This window comes from Malaclemys terrapin, chromosome 8, assembly GCF_027887155.1.
Source record: "Malaclemys terrapin pileata isolate rMalTer1 chromosome 8, rMalTer1.hap1, whole genome shotgun sequence".
NCBI lineage: Eukaryota > Metazoa > Chordata > Testudines > Emydidae > Malaclemys > Malaclemys terrapin.
This window is the reverse complement of record NC_071512.1, coordinates 68686974-68703337: the sequence shown is the minus strand read 5'-3', so window position 1 is coordinate 68703337 and position 16364 is coordinate 68686974. Positions and strand designations below refer to the sequence as shown.

Here is a 16364-nt window from a genome sequence, read left to right as displayed (position 1 = left end):
GATGGAAGCAGAATCATCCATTAGACTTATTCTTGGCAATGTGTGCCAAAACCACCGCTGCCTATGTCAGAGATAAACAAATAATGTGGTACTGTGTTTTAATTTCACAGACACTTTCCTATTCTTCTTGTGTTAGCTGGGCAAATGTTATACCTAAAATTCCTACAAAAACTATAAAACAACATTTGGTTATTGCAACCGAGAACCCCTCCAAGGACAACAGACCATTTAAATTCTTAGAGCGCAGGATGTGTACCACATAAATGAACTAGACTCCGAAGGGATCCATGAATCTGGACAATTTTAGCTTAGAACAGATGACAAACTTGAATTGTGTTCCAGTTTGCTGCTTAAGAGCTGCACACATAGTATTAACAGCAGGCATTCTGTTCCCAACACCACTCATCTGTCTTTACATATGTGATCCTCTCTCATCACCAAGACTGCATTTTGATGCAAATCACACTGTTCCAGGCAGCAAAGGCTTTCATCACAGCTAATCAATTTTCCAGGGTCTTCTGTAAAAAGGGAAAGCTGTTGGACCCTGCCCCAAATATAGGATACTCCAACAGGATTACTGAATTCATCTGCTTAATGCTTCATAAAGACTGTAACTGAACAGCACCAATTAGTTACTAAAATTCTCTAAGGCACAATCCCTCCAACCAACAGTCTCCTCAGCGACACTGCTTTTATGTTTTGTCTGAGAACAAGCCAGAAGTGAGGGATTAAAAGATCAACCTTGTTAACAAAGATCACCCTCTGTTCAGTTTGGTCTTCTGTGAAGCAAGTCAGTGGCATCAGTGCGAACTCTTAGTGGACGGGAGCCCACATCAGAGAAAACCACCAGATTTATCGCATCAGCCATGCTGGCTCAAAGACTGAACAAACACAGTCCTTGAGCTACCTCATAATTACTAGAGGTAGCCCCTCAAGGGCAGGCCGAGGCACATTGGTGGAACAGCATGTGGATAAGCTCAAGCTACTCATGAACTACCTGTTCTATGGATAGGACAGAAGATTTTTCACCTTTTGCAAGGGAACAGGAACTTGGAAGGGGTGTGGTAGGAATTCCAAACAAAACAGCTCTCTAGAAGCAGCAATGAAGTCAAGCCCTAGGCATGGCTCACCACTTGTTAGAATCTTGCTTTCCTAATGGCCCGCCCACAACCTGAATACACCAACACCTTCCTGAGAGATGAACTTCAGGAGGCCAAACCTCTCTAACTGCAACAAGCCTAACACCCACTTTTAGTTGATAAAATCCTTGTTTACCAATTTCTCCCCCCCACCCACCCCCCATTAGGCACATGTGCCCTGCCCTGCTTCCCCCACTTGCTAAAATGCCCTAGTATCTTCTTAATGGCATGCAATCTTGACCTGACGCAGCCCAGCTGCCAGATGTGCTCTGTGGATGATAGAAACCAGCCCAAAGCTCATCAGCCGTTATTTTACTCAGGGCCCCACAAAACCAAGTTGTAGTCCAAAAGAGTGTTAACATTTTAACTATTAAGAGAGGGAAGCTCGGTAAGAATTTTAGCTTTTTACTTAAAGATGTGTCATTACTGAATCAGACAGGGTACAGGATTGAAGTGTAGGTTACTGCATTAACTTCACATCTTTGAAGACCAAAGTTCAAACCTGTTTCAAGTATCAAGAGAAAAGAAGATTAAGTGAAAATTTATTCTCTAAACCCTTACACAACTTGGCATGATTTAGCAAAACTGCTGCTGCTCAACAACTCAAGACTTGCAAAGCATGCTTACCACAAGTCAGAGCTAAGGTATGTTAGAGAGTAGCATGAAGCAGCTTTCAAAACATCTGCCTAAGCTCTAGACAATTTAATCGGTCTGCCACTTTCAAAAACTCTACAGAAATACACCACGTACTTAAAAGAAATTCAGAGAAAGGCTAGTCAAGAGATGTCATGATCCAGAACTTCAGCTTATATAAATCATTATGGTTCCTCTAACTTCAACAGAGCAACCCAAATTTACATCAGCTAATAATCTGGCCCCAAATACTACTTAAAGTATTAGGATATATTTTATAAATAAAAATCACGATCATTATCACGGGACAGAAGGCAAGGAATCAGAAAGGAATGCAAGTTTTTTCTCCTATAGCACAGGGTGTGAGGAAACTGTTATTAGTACATTATAATAAGAGTAAGACAATACTGGAATGCTATTCTCAGTGGTGCTGATGTGGAGCAATAGGTAGCAGCAAGCTATATTTAAATAAGGATCATTCGTGAATTCCATTGTCATTAATAAGCTGTAGTAGCAAAAACACCAGTGTGATGACAAGAACACAGACATGGAAATATCCAGATGTGAAATCAGGATTAGTATTTAGGTTCAGAGAGAAATAGAAAAGCTATGATCAAATAAAAGTAATGTTTACAGATAAAATCACAAGAGGAAGAAACCAAGTTTAAGTCATAATGCAGAACAATTGAAATTCACAGGTGCAGAAAAGTCTATGGCTTAAGAATTTAGAATCTTTGTATTAATATCCTGTTGATTGTTCCAAATTGTTTGCTAGCACCAACCCTTACGTTCACGCAGGGTATTTCAATAGGATTCCTCATAGATGGACCCCTTTGCAGGATTGGGGTCTAAGACTCCAACTTTTGAATATGGAAACAAACAATTATTCTGCGACTATTCTTTTGACTATGCAAGGCTATCAAGATTGTTATTATCGTTCTTAATAAATGTGGTATTTGACTGAATGTTTTTCTAAATTATATATTCCCACCGAACTACAAGTTGAGTCAGGCTCAACAGTGTTCAGTTACATAGGAGAGAATGTCTTTTTCCTTAAAATAAAAAGACATACCCTTGCTATTAAGTTATCAGTTTAGAAACTATTATACATCTTTCTAAGAAATCGTAGGAGGAAAACAAAATAGTATTTCACAACTCTAAGTTTTGGCACTTGTCCTATCAAACTGAAGCAAAAAGGGGGCAAAACAGTCAACTGCAGATGATACCTAGTACAACCAGGATGCATAGAAAATAGAGCCAATTTGCCACCAAAAGAAAAACCAAAGTATGCAGATATACAGTCATGTTTTCTTTATGTCACCAAGTCTGGTAATGTATCAAAATGAATGTGAATAGGAATGCTACAGAAACAAGCACGGTAATTAGATTCCATAGAACAGACACAAGTAAGTTGTGTACATTTAAGGTAGGGTTACCATACGTCCGGATTTCCCCGGACACAGCTTTTTGGTCCTCAAATCCCCGTCCGGGGGAATTTTCAAAAAGCCAGACATGTCCGGGGAAATAGGGAGGCATAAGCCAGGGTCCGCCCGGCCCCAGCACGACCCGCCGGGTCCGCGGCACAGCCCCGCCGCCCCAGCTACATTGTAGCAAGCTCGGGCGGGGGGAGGAGTGGGGCGCAGCCGCAGAAGGTGGCAGAGGGGCCGCTGCTGCCCCCGCAGGCCGGGCAGACCACGCGCCCCAGCCGAGCCCGCAAGACCACGGGGAGGCCGGGCCCAGCCAGCAGCTCGGGCTTCCCTCATGGGCGGGGACCCCCGGCCACTGGGGGACCCTTCCTGCGGCCCTGTCGTCCCGCGCGGCTCGGAACCCGGTGCCGTGGGAGCTGTTTCCAGCGGGGAACGTGCTCGGCGACGGCAGGAAGGAGGCTGCAGAGCGGGGCGGGGAGTGCAGCGTGTGCTGGGGCTGCAGGGATCCGCGCTGCCCCGGTCGCCGCTGACCATCCAAAGCCCCCGCCAGGCAGAGGCTGCTGGGGTAGCAGGGCAGGCAGGCCATCCAAAGCCCCCGCCAGGCAGAGGCTGCTGGGGTAGCAGGGCAGGCAGGGGGCGCAGAGACTGCAGGGTGAGGAGGAGCAGGGCAGGCAGGGGCACAGAGGTTGCAGGGGCAGGGGGGCACAGGGGCAGGGCAGGCGGGGAGCAAGGGTCACAGAGGCAGCAGGGGCGGGGGGTGCAGAGGCTGCAGGGCAAGGGGGGGTGCAGAGGCTGCAGGGCAAGGGGGGAGCGGGGGGTCACAGAGACTGCAGGGCGAGTGGGGAGCAGGGGTCACAGAGGCTGCAGGGCGAGTGGGGAGCAGGGAAGCACTTAGCAACCCCCAACCAAGATCAGAGCGGGAGGGAGGAGGGGGAATGCGGGGTGCTCAGAGGAGGGGGCAGAGTTGGGGCAGGGACTTTGGAGAAGGGGTTGGAATGGGGGCGGGGAAGCGGTGGGGTTGGGGCGGGGAAGGGGGCGGGGAAGGGACAGAGTTGGGGCAGGGCCAGGGCCCCCATGGAGTGTCCTCTTTTTTCAGTGTTGAAATATGGTAACCCTATTTAAGGTAATTCCTTACAGAATCAATAATGAACTTTTAACACTACTGTAAAGGTAGAACTTCAAAAGGAATTGACCGGTTGCTATTTTTTATCCCCACAGTGAACCAATAAGAGACAAGTGCTGGTGGTCTAATAAAATAACTCTCTCAGTATTCAGAGTCATCTAAACATGGGACAAGAGAAAAACTTCCCTGCTCTTTTGAAGGGCTGCAGCACACCCCCCATCTCAAGCTGCCTCCCCATTTCCTGGCACATCACAGCAGCGCAGATTAGAAAGCGTTCTAGGTGGCCTTTTCCACAGTATAAGATACCTGGCTGCCCTGAATTCCTTGGTGGTCCACATAACTTCAACACAAAAATGATACTGGCAGGTAACATCATCATCTTTCTAACTCCTTTTTTCTTTTTCTGCCCCCTCACAATTTTCTCCTCCATCTTCATTTTATCCTTTTGCTCTCAAATTATGTACCTAATCTTCTTCTCTCTCTCACCAATGTATTATCTGTCACTCCCTAGCTAATTCCTTCCCTCCTCATTTCCTTGCCAGTCAAGCCTATGAAGCTCTGTCAGTTGCCAGGAATTTAATTTATAATTACCAGGTCCCCTAATCATCTCCCAGCATTGCCACTCACTTTCACCCTACCACCAAGCTGATGCTGACATCATCTGACAATGTTCCATATTCCATAAACACCTCTCTTTTTCTCCTTCTTTCCCCTTCCAATACTCACATATTTCCTTCTCATCTACCAGTCACCTTACTGTCTTTACCTTCCCATTTGCTTCTTTACTTCCATAATTTCCTCTTTGCCAGGTTTTAATCTGACCTCCAGTAAAAGGAAAAGGTTGGAGCCAGAAAACTGAGATCCTTTATCCTTCTGATGTTTAAATCCACAGACAATATAGCTGTAGATTTTCCTGGTGTCAAATACTACTGCCCTGGTAATTAACCTCCTAGAATACAGTCAGCAGGTTATAATGGGTTTCAGAGTCACAGCCCTGTTAGTCTGTATCCTCAAAAAGAACAGGAGTACCTGTGGCAACTTGGAGACTAACAAATTTATTTGAGCATAAGTTTTCTTGACGTGCCACCATCACTGCATAAAGAGTAACACAGGACATCCAAGATCTGGCTCTATGGATTTTTCTTAGCATGAATCTTAAATGATTTTCCTTTTTTCTTTCCAATCTCTCACTTGCTCTCTGATGCCCCTTCTGATCTGTCTCCCTTCTTTTCCTGCCTATTCCCTCTTTAGTTCACATTCTTTTCTTCTGACTGCTTGCCTGCTACTTCTGCTACCTCTCTTCTCTGTCCCCCACCATCTCTTTTCACAAGGATTTGCTCTGCCTGCTGTCACCACAGCACTCCCACCCTCTGTCAGCAAAAGAGCAGGTGATAATTCATTTTCTCCTGCATAAAACAGCAGAAAACAACATAGGCCACCCCAACTGAATGTTTCCTCAAGCCTTTTTGGATGTTTAATTTAACTCTTTGCTGCTGATACCCACTATAGCTTCTGTGAGAGACCAGTGGCAGCATATTTAGTGCTGATATTCTATAGAACATGCAGCACTTTAAACATGGTGCACAGGGCAGTACCTGAGATGAGCTTTGCAACATGACCCTGCTACATTAAGCACTAATTAAGTAGTTAACATGTAAATATAATCCTAAAAAACGTTACGAGTGCATATTCCTGTTTCTCTTCAAGGGAATCAAGTAAAGGATATTTGGAAACTGATCTGATGACCATTTTTATTTCCTTCACTTTCTTAGAATAGTAAGTGCAATTGGTAACTTTGTCAGAAAGTTACATACCAAGAGCCAGGTTATTACTCTTCCTGTGGTTTTTTTTTTCTCTCTCTCTCTTTTTTTTTTTTTTTTTTTTTTTGGAAAAAAAAAATTTGATCAGGTTACAGCTACATTTTCTTTACAAGGAAATCTCTATTTTTTTTCATTTACATTATTTACTTCATGAAGGCCCCAATTCTGCAAATACTTATGCACATATTTAATTTGACCTCAATGAGACTAAGCATGTAAATAAAGTTAAACAAGTGCATAAATGTTTGCAGAATCAGGGGCTAAAACCAATCAAAATATTCACTTGTTTAATTGGGCATGTTTAATGGGACTGCTTGCTATCTGAATTACAAACACTTTATCACTCAAATATTGTTGCTTATGCTCAACAACAGACATTACAAATTGATTAATTCATATTGTTGTTTCTCTCTCGTTATTCCCCTCACCTCATATCAAAGATTAAATCATTTTCCAACTTTAGCTAAACAAAATGTTTTTATAGTTAAAGAAAAAGCATCTTTAACACCTAAACATAACCCTTTTAGCATTCTCATAACTCAATAACCCAAGTGCAAAACACAATAGAACTCTGATTTTATGAACATCAATCTTATGAACAACCAGTTATCTGAATCATTTTTCTGCTGCCAAAGTCATTTTTCTGCCACTGAATGTAACTTCAATCCTTCACCCAATATTCAAGTAGCTGTTCAGGTTTGAAAAGACTGATCCATTTGGCAGCAGCGAAAAGAAGCAATTCTATCAAACAAAGAAACATCACAGTATACATTAGTTACTGTTAGTTATGTACACTGTCATTGGATGATTAATAAATTAATTTATGCACTATAAATATTGTAATTCTGATATGTTAAATTTTATGAACTTTTTGATTTTATAAATTCCTAAATCCCCAATTAGTTCATCAAATAGGGTTTCTCATGTTAACAAAAAAAATTGTTCTCCTGAGCTGATAACTAGTATGCCAAGTTCCAATCTTGAAAGACTCTCTGTCACAGCTCAAAATCCTTGAGAAATCAAATTTTAAAAGAGATTATAATAAAAATGCTCAGACAATCTTGGCTCCTGGGACATTGCCACGGACTACTATAAATTATTTTATATTTTTTCAAAATTCAGATCCTTTGGTCCCCTCCTAAGATTTAAGGGATATAGTCACATCACTTTGCACAGGGAGTTTGGCAGACATATTGCCACGCAAGCATGAAGAAGTTTCTCATTAAATCTTAATTTCTACACCTAAAGATAACTCAGAGTCAGAATGACAACAACAATGTACTTCCATATTTTTAAAAAAAGAAGAACAGGAGTACTTGTGGCACCTTAGAGACTAACAAATTTATTAGAGCATATGCATATGCATCCGAAGAAGTGGGCTGTAGTCCACGAAAGCTTATGCTCTAATAAATTTGTTAGTCTCTAAGGTGCCACAAGTACTCCTGTTCTTCTTTTTGCAGATACAGACTAACACGGCTGTTACTCTGAAACCTTCCATATTTTTAGGTGATCATATGAAAAAATTACTCCCTTGAAAATAAGGGGTAAAAATTTATAAAATTTAGACAAAGTAAACCGTAATTTATTTTATTGTTTTAAAAATGATTACAGGAAATGGTTATTTTAAATAAATAATTTATATAAACATCCCCTTTAGTGAACTCCGATGCCAGCAGCACATCACTTGCCGCTTTCCTGTTTAGCAATTTCTCACAAGTTAACAGAACTCCTTGCAAAAACTATTTCAAAATGAAATTTACAAAGTGCCACAGATATAGAAGTTGCAAAAAGATAGTCTAATGCAGGTCAGCACAGCTAATTTGTTTTAAAGCCCATATTTCTGATGACAATTTATCCAATATCTGTTACAATTAAGATTAAACATTATGATTAGAACTTTGAGTTATGGGTCATTTCTATTTTTATGCTTTACACTAGTGTAGTCCAGCCCTGGGGAAGCAGTTTGTCATGAAATGGAATTACCACAAAGTTACAATGCAACACGCCGACATTACCTTGTGTTGTGCAATCCTCATGACTCAAGGTCATCGTGCATTGATGCGACATCTCACGAAAACTTTTGCAACACAATGTTAAGGCATCATACAATGGTCTCTGTAATTAAACTAACACAGTTCCTCTCTTATCCCCCTTTCTGGCTGTTAGGAAGGCTCAGCACTACTTTACAGTGAGGATCACGCTTGTAACGGCACAGCTTTGTTTGTTCTGTGCAACACGACACAAAGTATGCACTATTACCAACATCAAAGTTCAAAACACATGAGTCAAATCCAAAAATACATATGGGCAAAAAAAAGTCTTTTTAAAGACTAAATGTGGTTTTTGTTGTCTTCTGAACTCCCTCTCCCAGTATGCGCATGACAACTGTTGTTGCCAATTCTTGCAAACTTAAAGTAATGTGATTTTGGCCCCTGCTACAGGACCCTCAAACACAGGGTCCCATTGTCAGTCTTTGTGCAAACACACAGCAGGGACAGTCTCTGTCCCAAAGAGCTTCTATTCTAGTGCAAAGCGTAGTGGTGAATTTGTGACATAGGAGCTGGAACTGAGACCTTTCAGACTCCTCTCACATAGGGTACGTCTATACTTACCCGCTGGTTCGGCGGCCAGCAATCGATCTTCTGGGATCGATTTATCGGGTCTTGTCTAGACGCGATAAATCGATCCCAGAAGTGCTCGCCGTCGACGCCCGTAATCCTGCTCTGCGAGAGGAGTAGGCGGAGTCGACGGGGGAGCCTGCCTGCCGCGTGTGGACCCGCAGTAAGTACCTTTAAGTTTGAACTAAGATACTTCGACTTCAGCTACGTTATTCACGTAGCTGAAGTTGCGTATCTTAGTTCGAACTGGGAGCTTAGTGTGGACCAGGCCATAGGGGCTATTAAATATCCATTGATGGGAACAACTTTTAATCCCTGCTGAGCTGGGCACAATTCACACTGGTGCCCTACAGGCAAAAGGCTCTATAGCCCATTAGCAATGCCCTAAGACTTCCAGTCCCTCATAAGCACTAACGTTAGTCCTTCAAAAATGAGGCTGACTTTCTGGAAAGAGAAGTTTATTAAATCAAGTGCTGGCCTTCTTAGAGCTTGAACACAGTGGGTCTTCCACTCTCATGACACACACAAAATCTCCCGCACATTGCTGTCAGTCAGCCAAACACTATTCTTAAAAGGGACAACTCCCTGTAACCAAATACAAATAATAAAAATGCAACAGTAAAACAAACATTTGCACAATAACCAAATTTGCTTCTAAATACAATGCTTTGTGATATAAAACCATCAAATCAATGACTCCAGGGGTCCTTACACTGACTTGTACACATGTGTGTTTTTTTACCTCGACATGTGTCATCAGTGGGGTTTGAATCCATAACCTTCAGATCCACAGCACAAACCACTTCCACTTTAGTTATAGGAGTAACTTGGGTAGGAGAGAACAACATGCTGCTATCTTCTATGTAGCCCAGCCCATACAGGGGGAAACCACACACACCTTGCCAGTGGGTCACACACGAGTTTGTGACACAACAGCGGAATGCTTGGGCAGCAGGATGCTTGGTTTCTATTTCTAGCACTGACAGCAGATTATGGTCTAGTAGTTACAGACATCATAGCCAAACGTAACAACAGCCCTACTTGAGTCATCTGTGGGGACTGAACCCAGGAGCTTTGGATGTAAAAACCAGAGTCTCTACCATGTCATCTAAAGAACAAGTTCTCTTACCATGGGAACAAAGTCATAAATCTCTATATGTCGTCTAGCTGCTAAAGGGTGGCATAGAGCCACACTGTATTAATGTGGGTTACAGAAAGATCTAATTTGCCGTGCTCCTTCTGAAAGCATTATGTGGCAAAGTGGAGGAGACTTGACTCTGTAATATTAGAGGCCTGGGGTCTATTCCCAGCTCTGCCTGCAATGCAAGCTATCACTTACCTTCTCTCTGAAACTGGTGAATGATAGCTACCCCCCAAGGCATGAAACCTTGGTTCACAATAAATGATGTGAAGGACATAGAAATGTCAACAGCAGTCAGAGGAAAAGCTGGGAATAGAACTCATGCTATTTGGGTTTGCAGTTTAATGCACCTTTCACTAGACTACAGGGCATTTTATGAGGTCAGTGTCTTGCTCTATGGTTTTGTTTCCCAAAAATTGTTTGATGACCAGAATTCTTCATGTCATTATCACTCTGCTTGTAGCAGGGGCCAAATCCATGAGAGTTGACAAAACTGAACAGGAAAATACCAGTTTTACTCCACAAAAGACACATGCATATCCATAAAAAGCAACAGAGGGTCCTGTAGCACCTTTAAGACTAACAGAAGTATTGGGAGCATAAGCTTTCGTGGGTAAGAACCTCACTTCTTCACTTGCATCTGAAGAAGTGAGGTTCTTACCCACGAAAGCTTATGCTCCCAATACTTCTGTTAGTCTTAAAGGTGCCACAGGACCCTCTGTTGCTTTTTACAGATTCAGACTAACACGGCTACCCCTCTGATACTTGATGCATATCCATAAAGAGCCACATGAGGGTCAAACAATACAGGCAAAATATTAACACAGGCATCTTGGCTTACAAAGCAATATGCACTAGTGGACTGTGTATGCATCTGGGAGCCAGGACCTCCCAAGTTCTAATTCCCAGTCTACCACTGTCACTTTCCCTCTCAGTGCCCGTGGGGATAACATACCACTTGCTACATCACAGGAATAGGAGAATTAACTAGTGTTTACAAAGCACTGTGAGATCCGACGACAGATATTACATAATGCAGATAATTTATTAGACTACCGACAAGTGTAATTATTTCTGAAAACACTGCAAATACACAGCCCAGTCATGAAAGATTTTGAGTATCTCCCCAAGAGGTTCCAAGCACCTTCAGCTCACTTAAGCTACAATGGGAGTTGATGCTCAGTACCTTTTTAGAATGCTCAGCAACTCACAAGATTAGGCACTTCATTTTCTATTTATGCATTGCTGACCTAAATACATTTTTAAACATATCCAAGGTTTTAATAATTTCTGAAACTTTCAGGAGATGATTCTCTAACATGGAAAGTGCCTCCTGCAAAGGTCTGATTGACTTCTTTCATGGAAATCAATGGGAGAAGAGGCTTCTCTTCACTTTGCAGAGGCACTTAGCACCTAGCATAAATTAGCAAGATCTTTACTAGGATCAAGATTAGGCCCTTATAGGTTTTGATCCACATAGACAAACCCCTGTACCCGCAAGAGTCAAGTTCAAGTCAGTGGGCCTGAAGCAGTTGCAAGTGTCCATCTGCACAAAGCAGCTTGCCAGATCAGGACCTTGGACTGTAAGTTTTTGGGGCCATAAACCCAGCCTTCTTACCTGTCTATGAAGCATTTACCACATCTCTGACATTATACAAATATATAATATACAGATATCAAGGTTTCATTTCAAGAATATATTATAAATATCAAAGTAACATTTTAAATCATATTTGAAGGCTCATATTTACAGAGAATATTCACCAAATGGGTATGAATCTGAATAATCCCCAAATGATCTTGCTTTTTTAAACACATACATACTTTACACATTGTATCTTTCTCCAGAAAGTTCTCTCTGAAAAAGAATGCAGGAGGGTATTTTGCTTTTGTCTGCTAAAAATAAGCATCAAACTACTACAGTTTTAATTGTTCAGAAGTAAAATCAACTAGCATTGGTCTAGACAAGTAGTATTAATTCTGAGCCATTGCTGATTCCAATTAGTTACTGACCCAGAAAATATTGTGGGTTATAATGAACTAGAAAGGTTTCTTCATAAACCCAGTAGAATATATTTACATATTTTTATCCATAATGAAATTTGAGTATTATATGAAGCTATATCCAACAGTTTATCTGTAAATTATTTATAGTTTTGCAAGTTATGGAAGTAATAGCAACCAGGCCTTATGCATTAGGACACAAAACTGATTGCCTAGAAGGATCAGCAAGGAATCATCCACACACATAAATGGCTAAATATATCATGAGTTGGAGAACCAGGATTTGGAGGAAGAAGAATTCTTCCCTCCAAGACTGTCACTGCCAGAAGCTGAATGCCAGAGTAGATGAACTAGTGCTCTGTTCCAATCTAGCAAATCCTACTTAGCGTATACTGTTACTAAATGTGTGCTATCAGAGAATTTCATCTGAATTTGTTCCACTTAAAATTCATGTCCTCTACCATCTCTACGTCATTTAACAAAAGGTACAGAATACCACCTCTTCTGTACAGTGTCCCCCTACTATTCAGATTTTGAAGATTTAAGTATTTTAGAATGTCTGTTGTAACATTTGCATCCAGTACGCAGCTGGTGTAGTTTTTATTTTGACTGGTTGCAATTTATTCTTGATATATTTTTTTTTATAATGCATTATTGGCTTTTACAGAATATTTTGCAGTAAATGCATTTGCCAAGATAAGAATGGTGTAATAAAAAGAAAGAAAATAACTGACCCCAACCAGTGGTTGTGGACTAAATATGTCAAGCGAGCATAGTCCAATTTACATTAATTGTACAGGCATCTATGTTTAATAACACACGAAATGAGAGAGGTTCCTAAACCTCGGTGGCAATATTGCATTCCCACTAGTCTAAAATAAGCTTCAATAAAAAAAGTAAAATGTTACAAATTATTAGGTCCTTCTGGTATTCTGAAAGTGTTGCAAAATGTTAGAAAATGTTAAAGTCTATTCTCGCTTCAGCAGACATCTACTTAACTTCCGTATACATCAGTGAAGTTACTGGTGCGTATCAAGTGAGATTAGATGCAGACCACTTGTACTCAGAATCTCTTCTCATAATATTTTAATATAATGTTAATATTTTACATAGCCATATTAAAGACTGACATTCTTTTTGTCAGCCACGCAGTGCTGACAGTGCAGGGCTGACAGCAGGAGCCCTGGCCTTCAGCCTCCCGGGGCTGACAGTGGAAGCCCAGGGTCCTGCTGTCAGCCCCACACATGGCAGGGCTCCCGCCGTCAGCCCCGTACAGCTGACGGCCAGAGTCCCGGATATTAATGACTGTAATACAGTTGCAGCAAAATGTCTGGTTATCAAAAAAATTAGCAGGCATAATATAATACTTGAGTGTTTATATTGTTCCAGCAAATTTTTCTTAAACAAATAGGTCTTCTCTGGGTTTCCAAATTAACACAATTAATAAAGGTCCACTATTACTTTTCCACAATTTTCCATGTCTTGTCCGCAACTCAGCTGTAATTATTTGACAATCATCTCATGATTCAGGTATGGCCTAACATATATATTCATACCAAAAATTCTTTAAAAAACAAAACACAAGAATGGCTGGAAATGAATAGTGAAGAGACCCAACCAATTCTCCACAGACATATAATCCTCATCACTCTTAATCAACCAACCTTAACTTGCCACCCTAAAATTTGCAAAAATATATGCCAGGGTCAAAACAACAAGTTACAATTACACCCCACGCCGTTCCTGTAACCCTTTCATGCCTCCTCCTGCACACATGCCCTGTGCTTTCCCTGTCCTTTGCAACTTCCATGCACTTGAGGAACCCTACTCTCTGCTTTATGAATGCCACCATCCTGCCTACCACTCCATGCACTCGCATCCTCACCACTACCCCTTCCATTCAAAAACAGGAAACATGGCATCACGCTACCTCACCAGGTACCTCTCAGTCCTCAGACCTACCATCATCCTCTGTTTATTCTTCATGCTCTCCATATCTCTTCTCAGATTCCTATCTCACCACAATTCTCCCCCATGCTCCCACTTCAATCCATGCCCCCCTATGTACCCGTTTATCCAGGTCAATCCAGCAAAACCAGAAACAAAAAGTCAGTTAATTATAAATTGTTTATATTGATTACATTTTTCATATTATTAGTTTGAACAGTGCTCTTTATCGCCCCCATAAGACTAATCGGAACTGGTCTTCAGCAAAGCCAACAAAGTGCAACCCCAGTTCTGCATGAGTCTCCACAGAAACACAGAGTCCACCCAAGCAGACTCATTTGCAGGTTCAGGCCCAATTTCAGAAATTCTAAGTCCTTTTGAGACAAGAGACAAAAAAATCATTAGGAAATTTTTCAAATCTGAAGGTCAGGTGTTTGCAGTTCCAAACACCATAACTTTATAACTGCTCAGTTTTTAATTTTTTAAAAATTAAAAAAACAATTTCTCAGATAAAATCTACCAGGGTTGAGGTGCAGGATGTAAAGATTCAGGAAGATTAGAAGGAAAAGCAAAGTGTACTAAAAATCAGGCTTATATTGGGAAGGTAGCTTAACCATGGTTATTACCGCTCCATAAATCAGGATTAACACTATAATTCATACAACTCAAAAAGGAGGATACAAAACAAGGCCTTGATGTTGCAAAAGCTTATCCATCTAATTAACCTTCTGCATATTTAACTCAATGTGACTACTCACATGCTTAAAATTAGGCATGTGCTTTTTTGCAGGTTCAGTGACTGGACCTCTGATCTTTGTAAATTGTTCCACGAGAAAAGACACCTGTGCAAAACCCCCATGACTTCAAAGGAGCTCCCCATCTGCATCATATGCCTTATAGGATGGGGGCCTCTCAAAAATAAATGAAAAGGAAATTCAAAAACACCAGTGGGGAGAGGGGTGAAAGAAGTAACATTAGGTCCAATTTTATCTGACAAAAAGCATGAAATTTACAGTCGAAACTGAAATCATGTGCTTAGGTTATCACAGCTTTGTGCATGGATATCACAGCTTCTGAGGTCCAGAAGGAGCCTCTCTGTTCTGAGGTTCCCAATACAATATGTAATCCAAGACGTAGGCACACAGGACTGACTGAGAGGGACCCTGAGCTTTAACTTTGATCTCCATGAAGATCAGACACCTAACAATCTCACACACAGGTTTTGTTATATTTTTTGCTTGTCTTTTGAGGAATGGTTGGGGAAACACTAAAAACAGCAGCATGTGATTAGATCACATGCCCAGAAACCTTCAGAGGGCTGCAGCAGATTTATGTCAAGTTAGTCTTCTTGGGAGTTTTTTCCCCCTAGCTATTATAATTATACAGAATGGTAATTCAACTTCCTAGATTCCTCATTCTACATGACACAGTTCATTTTAAAATTGCTGACCTAGTCATCAGGACAGAATTTGACAACAAAACAAAACTGAAATATGTTGGGGAGGGGTTGTGTTTTGTATGGTTTTAGGAGGGTTGCTTGTTGCTTTTTAAAAAAAATAGAAGGCATTTCAATACCTCCTTACTTCACAATAACTATTGTAAACACAGAGTAGCTTGAGTACTTCTCATAAAACGTGCTGTGACTACGGTAGGGGGCATGGAGGGTGGGCATGTGCCCCTCCATACAATACGACTTAACTCCCTACAGCATCTTTCACCTCGCGTGCATCCTCTCCTCCAACACTTTAGAGTTAAATGCTACCGGGTAAGTGAAAGCAAAACACGAGCAGGCTATTTAGAGCATCTCCGCATTTGCGCAAAGAAATTAAGCCGCTGATTAATGGGGGATGCGAGCTGGGGGCAGCGGGAGCCCTTGCGGAGCGGCGCCCTTACCTGGGACATCTGAGGCCTGAGGTTGATTTCCTTCAGGTTGATGGATTGGCTGCGCAGGTTGTTGAGCAGCTGGCAGAGCAGGACCCCATCGCGGAGGGTCTGCGCCAGGTCGAACACCTGAGCCGTGGGCCAGGTCACTCGATGGTTGGGCGGCAGCACCTTGCAGTGGATCAGCCACTGGGCGCACTGCTTCCAGGGCTCCATGCCGGGCCCCAGGCGGGGAGGATGCTGCGGGCTACAAGCGCCCGGTCCCCAAACCCAGAGAGGCAGGGAAGCCCTCGGGGCTCCCCGCTGCCGCAGTGCTTCGCTCCGGCTCTTCCGTCCGCCCCTGCCCTTTGCAGAGCGCGAGCGGCAGCAGCTGCCGGGCGGTGGCGCCTGGAGAGGCTGCGTGCGAGCTTCCCCCTCCCCCTCTGCGCAGACTAGAGGATGGGCTCGGGACAGGTGCGCGCGCATTGTCCCTGGACAAGTGGTGCGCGCTCTGCGGAGGGGTCGGTGCTGCCTGCTTCTGCTGTAGCTGGAAGCCCCTGCCATGCAAAAGGCTCCTCCAGCCCCGTTTGAGAGAGGGGGGCTCGTTATGATCAGGTTTATCTGATGTAGCCACTTTCTTGTAACTTCTACA

At 42.3% G+C, this 16364-nt stretch overlaps 1 protein-coding gene across 1 annotated transcript in view; it reads right to left on the bottom strand.

The window, feature by feature from the left end:
* The window catches only part of VAV3 (vav guanine nucleotide exchange factor 3), a 238930-nt gene extending 222858 nt beyond the window's left edge, over positions 1-16072 (bottom strand). Inside the window, exon 1 of the mRNA XM_054037316.1 lies at positions 15746-16072. Within this exon, the coding sequence (XP_053893291.1) occupies positions 15746-15949 (204 nt within the window). The 5' untranslated portion in view covers positions 15950-16072. The remainder of the gene's footprint in view (positions 1-15745) is intronic.
* Between the last annotated feature and the right edge of the window lie 292 nt (positions 16073-16364).